The sequence below is a fragment of the Cariama cristata genome, unplaced genomic scaffold (assembly GCF_000690535.1).
Source record: "Cariama cristata isolate BGI_N322 unplaced genomic scaffold, ASM69053v1 scaffold18707, whole genome shotgun sequence".
NCBI lineage: Eukaryota > Metazoa > Chordata > Aves > Cariamiformes > Cariamidae > Cariama > Cariama cristata.
Genome location: NW_009625133.1, coordinates 3,295 through 15,467, shown reverse-complemented (window position 1 = coordinate 15,467; position 12,173 = coordinate 3,295). Strand labels below are relative to the sequence as shown.

Below are 12,173 nucleotides of genomic sequence, written 5' to 3'. Positions count from 1 at the left end.
CAAAAAGCAAAAACACCCCTGAGACTTCATCATAGAACAATACAAAAAGCTGGAAGCAGTCCATCTGAGGTCGTCAGAGTCCTTTCGACATTAAATGAAACTTCATTGGCACTAGCCACGTGTTGGCTGTACTGACCACGCCTCCATCGGTTAAAATTTGCAATGAAGAATGCACGATCATCTGTAAGATTTTAGGGAGGAGGACTGTGCAGGCAAGCCTCTGTTGCTTTCAAGGCTCTGTAAAACATAGCTGCATTCTTCAGAAAGAATAGCAAAATTGTCCTCTGTTTTTGGTATGATGCTGGAAAAGTGTTCCTTCTGTAAAAAAGGGGTAAGAAGTTTTTGCTTTTACATTTTCCCTTGGTGGTTATAACGCTGGAAGTAAATCCAGCATAGCTTAAGGGAGAGTAAGCAGCATTCACTCTAGAACTAGTGTTTGGCTTTGATCAGTCTAGTTTCTATTAAATCTACCTCTTTGTTGATCATCTCCTCACTTTCAGGCTTTATTTCTCTTTCAGGAATGTATCAAACCTGTAAAAGTGGAAAAAAAGCCTGAAAAAGCAGCAGCTAAGATCAGAATTGAAGCAGATGGAAGCTATTTTCAGATCAATCAGGTATGTGCGATTTTTCTTCATTATTGTGTAAAATACCTAGAAAACATGAGTGTATTGTTAAGTATTTGAATAGTCTACAGCTGTTTAATACCTCACAGAGGAGTGAGATGTTAGAAAAATGTTGCTATTGCTGTCAGCATTCTCATATCTGTTTTTCAAAGTCCAACTTTTTAATTACCTGGTTTTCTAAGCAGTAATTCTGATTTTCTGTCAGTCTTTTATGCTCTGAAACGCTGACATTAATTAGTGATGGTTTTCAGTATAAGAGTAGATAAGCTGAGAAATCTATTTTGCCATCAATGCTTGAGTATTAGCAATTCCTAGTTTATTTGCAACAATGTCTTTTCTTACTGCATTATGTCATACAGCAGAGCACTCACAAAGAGATTCAGTTAGATACTCTTAAATTTTGCTCTCATTTTTTTAATAATATTTCAAATTATTTTTTAAATAGCCTGCAGAATTCATAAGCCTCCTGCTTCCAAAATGAATGCCAAGTTTTGCAGAACAATTTTCCTGTTTACACAGAAAAGATTAGCATTTCTTGGTTAACCAAACTGGGAATTCATCTAGAAATGATACTCTTAACTTTAGGCAGATGATGACCTTTTAACTTAAAAAAGGGGGATAGGGCACTTCCAAAGGAGTCTGGTTTCTTATTTTAAAATTTTAATTTAATAGTACCTAATTGCTTGGTCTGTTTCTGACTTTATTGAGAAGTGAAGTTTAAGAGGAGAGTCTCATGGGAAAACTGACTTATTCAGGTCAAATATTATGAAAAATACTTCCTTCCAGTGGCAAGCCACACACTGTCTTTGATATGCTGCCATACGGTTTTCCCATCAGTGTCGATGTAAGTTTTGCACACAGAAAGATTGCAGAACACTCGGTATCGACTAAAAATGTCAGCGAGCCTGTAGTTTGGTTACACAATCTATTTAGAAGGAGTGAAATTCAAGTTCCTGTGAAGAAACAGCTCCAATGGTATTCAATAACATGAGCAGCATCTGATAGAGGTCACAAAGCTGGCATGATTTTTCCAGGGTAATACTCAATGCACACTAGAGATCGATGCTTGAAGGCTTAGGATCTCTGTGGTTAAAATAGCAGCTGCAATCTGTAGTATGTTAGCCATGCTAACCTAGTCTTCAGCCACCCACAAGTCAAAAAAACAAGCAAGATAGACTGTATTTGCTTCTGAGATAGTATAATTTCAGTGTTTTGGAGCAATGTGAGCCCACCAGACAGCACAAGTAATTGTGGCCTAAACAACTGTTCTGTATTTGATGAAAGTTATGTTCTTGGTCTTGCTAAAATTTTCCTGAGGTTCCTCAGTGTCTTTGCATCTGTGCACCAAGTAATCCTATTAAAAGCAGCAAACTTCAAAGGTACTTGTCTTCTTCCTCATCTTACTAAAAAGAAAGATTTTTTTTTTTTTTTTATGATAAATGGAGAGCATAAAAAGGGCAACATCTTTGTTACCAAATATAGTAAAGGTAGGAAAACAGCTACCTAATTCTACACTGTGATCAGAACTGAGTGTATTCTGTTTCTTTATAGGATGGAGGAGCACAGAAACTGGAAAAGGCGAAAATTACTCTGAACGACTGTTTAGCTTGTAGTGGCTGCATTACATCAGCAGAGAGTGTTTTAATCACTCAACAGAGCCATGAAGAGCTCTGCAAAATGCTAACTTTTAACAAGGTAGGTGACAAGTCATGGCTAGGTAGGCTGCGGAGTTTGAAAGTCTTAATGGATTGGTGTGATGCATCTGCAGAAGCATGCGTGGAAACAGCACGTATAAAAATTAGTTTCAGAGATCTGAAGGATCTGAGAACATTCTCAGTGCACTGTTATGTTTTTTCTGATTTTTTAAAAGTAATCATGGGTTTCGCAAGGACCTTTAGTAAGTTACTGACTTCAGAGTTAAGCTGGGAGATGCGCTCTGGTGTTCTGGTGTGCTGAAAGTTCTGCATGTGCCATATTAATATTGTCTGAACAGTGTTGTTATTTGTTTGTTTTTTTTCAAAGACTGCCACTCCCAATGAACAGAAATTGGTGGTGGTTTCTGTTTCACCACAATCCAGAGCTTCACTAGCTGCAAGATGTAAAATGGGTGTTCTGGAAACAGCAAAGAAGTTGACTGCATTCTTAAAGAGTTTAGGCAAGTGTGGTATCGCGTTCTGTTAATCACGGAGGGACTACTGGGGTGTATGTTAAGCATAACTGTTACGAGCGGACAAGGTTGGTGTGATTGAACCTCCTCATGGACTCATAATGTTTCCTAATTGGTGTTAGCTAAAATGCAAACTGTCTACAACTTCAGTCACATAATAAACTTGGAGTGATGGAAGGAAGGAACTTTAAATTTTAGATTTGCCATTCTCCTGTCACTTTTGCTGGTGTTACTGTGCTGATGTCCTAGGGAAAAAGGTTCACTCTCAACTGCAGAGGTTGACACCTGTAAATAAGACATGCAGTTTGAATCCAGATTGACTGGAGGCTTTTTGTTGTAGTTTGCTGTATCTTTGTGAATTTTAACACAGATGCTGTACTGCCTAGGTGTCCACTATGTTTTTGATACAACTTTCTCAAGAAACTTCAGCCTGTTGGAGAGCCAACAAGAGTTTGTAAAACGCTTTCGAAAGCAATCTGAAGACAAAAAGGCTTTGCCAATGCTAGCTTCTGCCTGTCCAGGTATGGTATTAAATTAGTCATGGAAATAATAAAATGGCATGCGAATAGTACACTGGACCAAAAAGTCAAAAAGCTAGTCAGAAGAGTTTAAATAGATAAGTTTACTTAGAGGATTACTGTCTTCATGGTACAAAGAGATCTTGGCGTTAATAGCAGTAGTGATCTGTACAGTTACCTGATGATCTCTGAAATGAATCTTGTGTTACGCTTCCTTTGCTTTTTGCACTGAGGTGACACTGAAAACAGTTATTAATAGGTACTAAGCCTGGGGTTGGCGGGAGGGTGGGCAGAGTGAAGGGCTGCCTGTTTTTTTTAATTTAATCTGCTAATTATATTCTTACCAGGTTGGATCTGCTATGCAGAGAAAACCCATGGCAGTTTCATCATTCCTTATATCAGTACCACCAAGTCCCCACAGCAGGTCATGGGCTCCTTGATCAAGGGCCATTTTGCAGAACAGCAGGTAAGGATCTGAAGTATGCTATGCTTAATGGCAGACTGCTAAAATTGAACACTTTAAACTGTTTTGTTTTTTTTTATTTTGCTATGTGTTATACATTAGAGTTTAAAGGTAAAAATTATCTTGCAGGAGGCAGCAAAGGCAGCATCTTTCTCACTCCTATTTTATCTAATGAGAAGTTAGCAACTAGGGCAGTAGCGCTAAGCACATGCTGCATGGACTTCTTAAAACCTCTGCATGTTATTTGGGAAGGCTTGAGAAACTTATTTCCCAGTGTCTTTGTGCTCCCATCTTGTCTGTGTGTGGTATTTTCATGTTGTTTAAAGTTGGTGAATAACAAAATAAATGATCTTAAGACAAAACTTCAGTCAGTGCATACGTGCAGATCATGTCTTGTCTAAAAACTTGCTTGTTCCCAACTTAATGTTCTGTTTCAGTTTGACTTAGTTCTGTTCTCAGTCTTTAACCTTTGGAATATTTCCAAATGTAAATTTGACATTTAAAGACTAGAGTTGTACTAATAGCCTAGATCTGTCCAGTAAGAAACTTAAGCACCACTTCTGATTGTATGATTTATTGTCCATTAATGAGCAGTGGTTTAACACTTGTATTAAGTAAATGCTGACATCTGCATGCTTGCTACAAAAATTGGCAGCTCCTAAGAATATTTGGCACAAGATACTGAAACAATGGCCTTGAGTCAATGACTTGTTTCCTCGGCTTTTGCTTATTTCTTGGATGGTCATGAGGTTTTTGTCTGACGCCAGATATTTCTTGGTTGCTGATGCAGGGGCTGGGTTTTAGTAGTGTGGAGGAAGCATATTTTCTAACTGCGTGATTAGGAATTCACTTCACTGACCGACTTTGGATCACCTGCACTAGGAAAAGGAAGTGGGGGAAAAACGGTAAAAGACTGTACTGCTGACACTTGCTACAAACTAAAATTGGGTTCTATGAGAGAAATAATTTAGTGTATATATAAATGTGTGTGTATATACATATATAAAAAAAATAATCAGTAAGTGGGGAGTATTTGCGGAGGCATGGTGGGCATTAGTTTCACCATTCCCTCAACATCTCCCTCAGGATAGGTTTTATATTGGCCAATCCAACTGCACAGCTTTGTCTTTCTTCCAGCACTTAACACCTGACCAGATATACCATGTAACAGTGATGCCCTGTTATGACAAAAAGCTAGAGGCTTCAAGGCCAGACTTTTTTAACCAAGAGTACCAAACTCGTGATGTGGACTGTGTAATCACCACAGGTAAGCAGAGCCAGAGGTAGTCCAGCTAATTTCCTGGCAGCCTCAGAGCAAGGCGTTTGGTAGTTTTAATAACTCTTTGTGTCTGATAGAGGATGTAGTGTATGGACATTGCTGTATAATTATACTTTAATAATGCAAGTCATGTCCTGGTAAAAATTGCAGATGCAGTCTTAAGTACTTATGGATTTTGTTTTCCTTTATCCCAAAAATAAGAACTTTTTATGTCTGTGTTTCTGTTTTAGGAGAAGTGCTAAAGTTGTTGGAACAAGAAGGAGTATCTCTATCGGATGTAGATCCTGCTCCATTGGATACCATGTAAGAACAAAATCTCATTTGCATCTTCAGTCATGTTCTTTTGCATCCAGTGTTTATGGAGTTCTTCAACAGAATTTGCCTTTCCACTACTGTTCTGCACAAGGCTGCATGAGTTTGCGTTTGATTTGTTTTCTTGTGTCATTTGAATCAGTACAATTGTGCATTAAAATATTTAGTCTACAGAATATGATGAAGTTCCACTTTTGGAGAATCTGTAACTATTTGTTCTAGATTTTAGTAGCCCAAGGATTAGCAGTTCTCACTGTAAATCAGCAGGATTGCTAGAATTAGCCTAGTAAGAGTATAATGGGAAAATAATTGTGCAGAGAAATTTGCATTGCAGTCATTTACTTCAATTACTGTTACTCACAGTATAGCTGGTAGAATCCCACAAAAATCTACCTGCAAACTTTGAAAAGTGAAAGAATCTAGATCAGTGATAAAAGAGTTTGCTAAAACAAAGCCTGTTGTTGCACTGTACTCAGTTTGCTTGTCTCTGTTCCTAGTTATCAGAGCTACTGTAAGGATTCCAGAATTAAAGCATAAATAAGAAATATTTAGGTCACTCAACGACTATCTAGGAGTCCTTATTTTTTAAAAAATGAGATGTAAAACATGTGCAAACCAGATGAGACTTTAGTTGCTTGAACTGAAAAGTAACATCTGGTTAAGTGACAACTGCACAGAGATCTAAGTGACTACGGAAACATTAAAATCACATTTTACTCATCCAAATTGACATGCAGTGATGGTTCCACACTGAACACTAAACTAAAGCATTCATTTCTTCAGTTTAAAAGAAACGTCTTTGTAGCACTTTGCACATTAATAAACAGAAAGGATACATGTGCAGCAGCCTTTAAGAATTATAAGAGATTATTAAGTGTATGGTTCAAAAATTTACTGCTCAGGCATCTGAAGTTTTTAGGAGAGATTTTGATACCCCAGATATGCAGCATCAAACATGTGAATAGAATGTGACACCAGTCTACTTTCAGCTGTACCCCTTGCAGATGTGACACTCTTGTTTTGAAATTTGGTTTATTTCTAAATAGGCTTCAAGTCTTTCTAGTACAACCAAGTGCCATTGGCAGCCTTTGCTCGAGAATTGGTCTGATCAGCACATGTATGTTGACAGAGATATGAAGGGCAGTGTCTTTGCATGAGGCCTATTTCCTAGATTAGTTTTAATTGTTACAAATATTGTCCACTCCTGTGCTTCTGAAAAGAAGGAGAATGTGAGGTAGAAACGGTCTGTTGCCGTCCAATCCCTTTCGTGTAAGGAATACTTAATTTAAGAGAGATTTAAAATGATGTACATGCCCAGAACCTCGGTCTCCTTCTGCTAGATTTCAGTAGATTGGTAGGTGTAGGTTTCACATAGCACATTTACTAGCACAGATCTGTTTATGCACACTTTTTCCAGGATTAAGTGTCTTTTTCTGACATAGCATGTGCACAGGTTGCTTTCGCATCAAAAAAGAAAAGCATCCTCAGCTATAATAAATGTCTGCATGGTTGAGTCCCAAAAGTACAACTTCAGAAGTTGCCCACATAAACAAATACTTCTGCTCTACCTGTTTTATTGTTACACCACTAACAGAAAAATGGAGGAGAAAAAAAGATTCTGAAGTGTTTGGGTTCCCTTAGGAAATGACATTATGGAAGTGTCAGTTATAACATAGAACTGAATGTCTTAATTACTTGATAAAAATCTCTGGCCAGCTTCTTAGGAGTACATTCTGAGCAGTAGGCCTCATGCTTGTGGCGATAAAGTGCCTCTATAACGTTTTGCTAGCTTTAACATACTCAGTAAATTGACTGGTTACAAACAGCACGTATTCCTCAGAACTTGGATTGTTCACATAAGCAGTCCAACGGCTGTTGTTCTGCTTTATCCTCCAGCACGTGGAAGAGCCCATTAAGAGGTTATTACATTTGGCAGCAAGAATGAGATAAAGTGCCAGAAATCCCAGGACTTTTGCTGGTATAACCGTTTGTTCCAGGCCAGCACTGAAGCTTACTGGCAGCCTCATTTTAAGAGAGTAGCAGTACGTGAGACCAGACACACTGAAACATGTTGTTAATGAAGCTCAGTTCCTGTAAACAAGATCAAATTAAAAATAGTTTCTGAGGGTGATTGCAGGCTAAAGTGTTGCCTTCTGCAGTTCTTCCAAAGCTGAGATTTTATCTGCAAGAGGCAACATCTTCGATTTGACTTTAAATTGTTTGGCCTGAATTCAAGTGTTTTCCCTTCTGCAGCTGTTAGTAGGAGAATTCAAGTGTCACTGCCTGATGAGTGCTTATAAGCAGATCCCTCATCTTGTTATTTTCTCATAACAAAAGCTATTGTTTTGGCTTCCATCTGGTGAGCTGTTCTCAAGAAACATTATCTTGACCTCTGAATAGTTGGTTGTGTTTTGGCATGTCAGTGAGATGGAAGTATTTGTGCAGAACTAGAATTACAGAACTTACGTTGACATAATTGTTCAACACCAAAAATGCATTGAACTTGAACCAGGATCCTGCTGAGGACAGCCATGTATGGAGCAAATGTCCTGGCATCATTAGGTTTGTTCATCTTTGTAACATAACTTTAAGCACATGAAACCACAGCAACACGGATTTCATCCCTCTGTGCTTGTGATCACAGCACGCATACCTCCCAGAAGCGTTCTCTCACATCCCAGCAACCGCATCTAACGTAGCTGGTTTCAAAAAACGCATTGTAACACAGAACTAGAGCTTGCAGTAATGAACTCTGCTTTTGTTGATATTGCAGGAAAGCTTTGGCATTGATGAGATGTCTCTTGACTGAGATGGGACTTCTGCTAGGCTGTGTTCTCCAAGAGAAGCACAGGTTGCACACCATTGGTTGTGCCACCGTTGCTTCATTATTTCCCTCCTCGCACTTCTTAAGCGTAACCCAAGATGTTTGTAGAGGTTTTAAACAGGAAGCTAACAAAATATGCCTGTCAGGTAATTGCCTTTGTAACTCAAACATTCCCAAACATGTTTTTGATACGTGAAGATTAACTTGGCAGTGCATGGGTCAGGCCATGTTGTGGCATATGACAGTGTTTCCACTGAGTGTGACCCAAAGGATGCTAGGCAGCACAGGGTTAAATCTGCTGGACTCTCAACCTATAAATAGTTGGTTCCCAGGAGAAAGGGAAAAAGCTAGGAGCTCAAAGGGAGCTGGTCTGTGGCTTGTTCTTTTGCTGTTGAGTCCCCTGGACCTTTGCATTTGTGCTGGCTGTTCTGTTTTATCAAAGATTCCCCTAAAACTGCTTCTTTCTTCCTCTCCCCAGGTTTGGTAGTGCTGCAGAGCTCACTAGCCATGCTGGAGGTGGTTCTGGTGGCTACTTGGAGCACATATACAAGTATGCAGCCAAGGAGCTCTTTGGAATTCAAGTGGATACAATTCAGTACAAACCTTTAAAGTAAGAAGTTTAAAGTCCTACAGAAAGCACTATTTTTATTGCAATTCTGTTCATGCTGTTATCTTGCTGATGGGCTGAAACTTTCTTTGCAATGTTAAACATTTTACTTCAAGGCCTGGGAATTGGCTTCTCACTCCCACAGATGCTGAGCAATAAATCAGCCAGCGCTCCGTGCAGCCTTTCCCTTGGAGACTTCTAGCCCCTTCACCACCCACACACTTTATTTTGGCCTGATGGATTTTCCCAGTATCAAGTTGCAGACAATTTTTAGAGTAATTTAGAAGACAGAGCTCGCGTGGATCTGGGCCTCCTCACCTGCAGTCAGGCCAATAAAGTAGATTTGTTACTAATCTGGCTATCACAGAACAGAAAATCTTGTGTCAGAGCTTTGGGACTGTTTTTGCTATGTTCTGGTAAGACTGAAAACAAGTGACTTGAGTTTAGGTGTGGAAGCTCATTCAGCAGAGACTCCTTCTAGCTTTCCAGTTGTAATATTAATGTACCATTTGTAATTAGTTATATCCCTGATTAGCAATATTTATGTTTAGGATTCTATGGTCTAGGAAGCAGAAGAAACAGTGCCCCTGAGTCTCAATAAGAAATACTTGATAAAAATTAAATTACTTATTCTTTTATTAGGAACAGGTATTGCCACTAACCTTAGGAATCTGGAAACTTTCAATAATGGTTTGCTCCCTGGTTTTATGACCCGCTACAATTTCAAAGTTTTCTCAGTGGCCTCACTAATGTATAAGTTGGCTGAAGCCAACTCGGAAGGCCTATCACAATGAATCCTTTGTTTAGGCTCCATTTGCTTAGCTTTTAAGGATTTATTCAACACAGGTGTTCTTCGGCAAACTCGGTTCAGGTGGCAGGTCCTCAAACAAGACTGGAAAAAGATCTGTAAGCTAGTTCCTGCATCCGTTTTGTTTGGGTGGCAAAGAACTAGGGCAGCTTTCTTGAATAAGATTTCACAAAGAACTTTGTTTTAGCACAGGGCTCTTTGAAGTTTAAAATAGAAGTTAATTTGGGTAAGAGATTTTCTCTGTTCTTGTTCCTCAGAAACAAGGACTTCCAGGAGGTGACGCTGGAGAAGGATGGAGTAGTCCTGCTCCAGTTTGCTTTGGCATATGGGTTTCGAAACATACAGAACTTAGTGCAAAAGCTGAAACGAGGGAAATCACCCTATCACTATGTTGAAGTCATGGCCTGCCCATCAGGTAAGACTGCACAGGGGTTTTGCTGTTAGAAGCTGTAGCTGTAAGAAGTTATATGAAACTATACCTAAAATACAGGAACAGTAGGCAGTTTCTCACATCCTGAATATTGCGGCAAAGCCTTCAAACTCTTGAGATGTGATAGTCACAGCATCAGAATTTCGAAGTTGGTTGTTTGTACGTTTTCCTACCTAGAAGCTAGTAATTCTTCAGGGTTTAAGTAACTACAGTTAAATTCCATTGCACAAAATTTGCATAATTAGTGCTTTTAAGGAGGTCACCCTGGTTTTCTGAGCTCTGTGCTATATAAGGAAATTCTTCCTCTAAAATTGCACAAAATTGACCATTATGCTTTCAGGGAATGCTTGCTATGGCTGGTGAAGAAAGTCTCTTTCTACCTGTTTTATTCCTTTTCCCACTTTGTGGAAGCCCTCCTTTCTCTGCCTCCTGGTTCTCTTTGAATCTAATCTGCTAGCAGAGACCACAGGCAGCTTGAACCCAGCCTGAAGTGATGCTGAGCACTCCAAGCACTTTTGGCACTCTGAGCAACTGCTCTCTCCCCAAGGGCCTGCATAGCTCCCAGCCCAGGAGGCTGCTCAGCACCAGGACACTGCTTTGGGCAGTCCCGCACTGCGTAGCACACCTCCACCCCAACAGCAAACCCCAAACACCTCCCAGGCATGTTTATCTTACCTTCAGTTGAGACTCCAAGGCTGTTCTCACCTGGATTGTGCTCTGGCCCTTTGCTGGAGGCAGAGCTCCCTCCCTCTGTCTCCCTGGCCCATCCCTTGGCAGCCCTCTGTCACAGCTGGCTGCAGGCTGAATTAGCACCGGGGCACACGAGGCCAACAATCTCTCCTCCGGGGCTGTGGCCCACCCTGCTGGCCTTAGATAACTAGGGAGTAAACCACAATTATAATGGTGTTTTCATTTCTGTAACTGGTTGCAGGTGTGGAGTAAATTAACTGTAGTTTGGGTTTTTTTTTTTCCTGATAAAGCTGAAGTGCCTTCTAAACTCAGTGACATTTTCTCACTTTGTTGCACATAGGCTGTTTAAATGGAGGTGGTCAGATCAAACTAGATGGTGAATCCAGCAAGGACCAGCTTCAGCAAGTTGAGAGGTTGTATGAGTCTCTTAAGACTGAAATTCCAGAGAAGAACCGGACTGTAAATGAACTGTATGAGCAGTGGCTGGGTGGTGTGGAGTCAGAAAAGGCTGCGAAAGCTTTACATACAGAGTACCACGCAGTGGAGAAAACAAGCACTGGATTTAACATCAAATGGTGAAGACTGATGCTGTGAAGCCCGGCTACAGATGCTCAGTGCCTTTTTTAACTCAATTGTATTTAAGATTCTCAAATGACAGCTAAAGTTCTGTGCAATTTCCAACTCTCATTAGGGATGAGAAGGTAATGTGCATATATAGGCAGGCAATATTAATTCCCGTAGCTTTATGATTATTGAAGTGATGTAAATAAAAGCCAAACACTGACTTAAAACGCATGTCAAAAGAAGCAGTGATGCATCCTGGCCTCTACACAGTCTTTAAGGACTAGATCTGCACTCCCTTTACAACCCTCTTGCTGCCAGAACTGACGAATTTAAGGTACTGAAGGACTGCAGTAGACTGCAGCCTCCCCGACATGAGCTTGATGCTACATGACAGTATTCCTCATCCAGGCCTTGCTGTATTTTCACAGCACTGAGTTTTATGGCTGTCTCAGTCGGGACATCCTCATTTAGTTATAAATGCTCTAATTAGACCTCGGGTTCTGTTTTTCCATTTCACTGCCCCTGAGTGGCTGCCCTTGAGGTCCAGCTGCAGCATCTTTGCCCTCTCAGGGGGGTGGGTACCTGCAGCCTGGGGTCCCCTGAGAAGCATCAGCTCTAGGGCTGGTTTTAGTGCCTGCTGAAAGGTGACTTGAATGAATGTTCAAGAAGAAAAAGCTAGAGGTTTGGTTTTTTTTTTTCCCCTTTAATTATAACAATTGTCTATAACTATGGGCAATTATATCTCTCTCTTTCTCTCCCTAAATACACAGCAGAGAGAATCACAGAGCTATCACATCTACCCCATCCTCAACAGCCAGTTACTGATGGATAATGTCCTTAAGTTCAGAGAAAACAATTTTTTACAGTGTTTCAAGTAAGAATTTATTG

The 12,173-nt window shown here is 40.1% G+C and overlaps 1 protein-coding gene across 1 annotated transcript; it reads left to right on the top strand.

Moving 5' to 3' along the window:
* Positions 1 to 295: 295 nt before the first annotated feature.
* Positions 296 to 11,393, top strand: NARFL (nuclear prelamin A recognition factor-like). The gene is made up of 11 exons (XM_009703501.1): positions 296 to 331; positions 519 to 614; positions 2,175 to 2,318; positions 2,646 to 2,778; positions 3,177 to 3,311; positions 3,656 to 3,774; positions 4,909 to 5,038; positions 5,281 to 5,353; positions 8,665 to 8,796; positions 9,859 to 10,016; positions 11,062 to 11,393. Exons 1-11 carry the CDS (start codon positions 296 to 298, stop codon positions 11,298 to 11,300), a joined length of 1,395 nt encoding a protein of 464 aa, XP_009701803.1. The 3' UTR covers positions 11,301 to 11,393.
* Positions 11,394 to 12,173: the final 780 nt, after the last annotated feature.

Bases quoted from the DNA above. Each gene is read 5' to 3' on its own strand.
- NARFL (XM_009703501.1), top strand. From the start codon at position 296: ATGATGCTGGAAAAGTGTTCCTTCTGTAAAAAAGGG. The intron at 3,312-3,655 runs GTATGGTATTAA...TATTCTTACCAG, and splicing joins GCTAGCTTCTGCCTGTCCAG to GTTGGATCTGCTATGCAGAG. The intron at 8,797-9,858 runs GTAAGAAGTTTA...CTTGTTCCTCAG, and splicing joins ATTCAGTACAAACCTTTAAA to AAACAAGGACTTCCAGGAGG.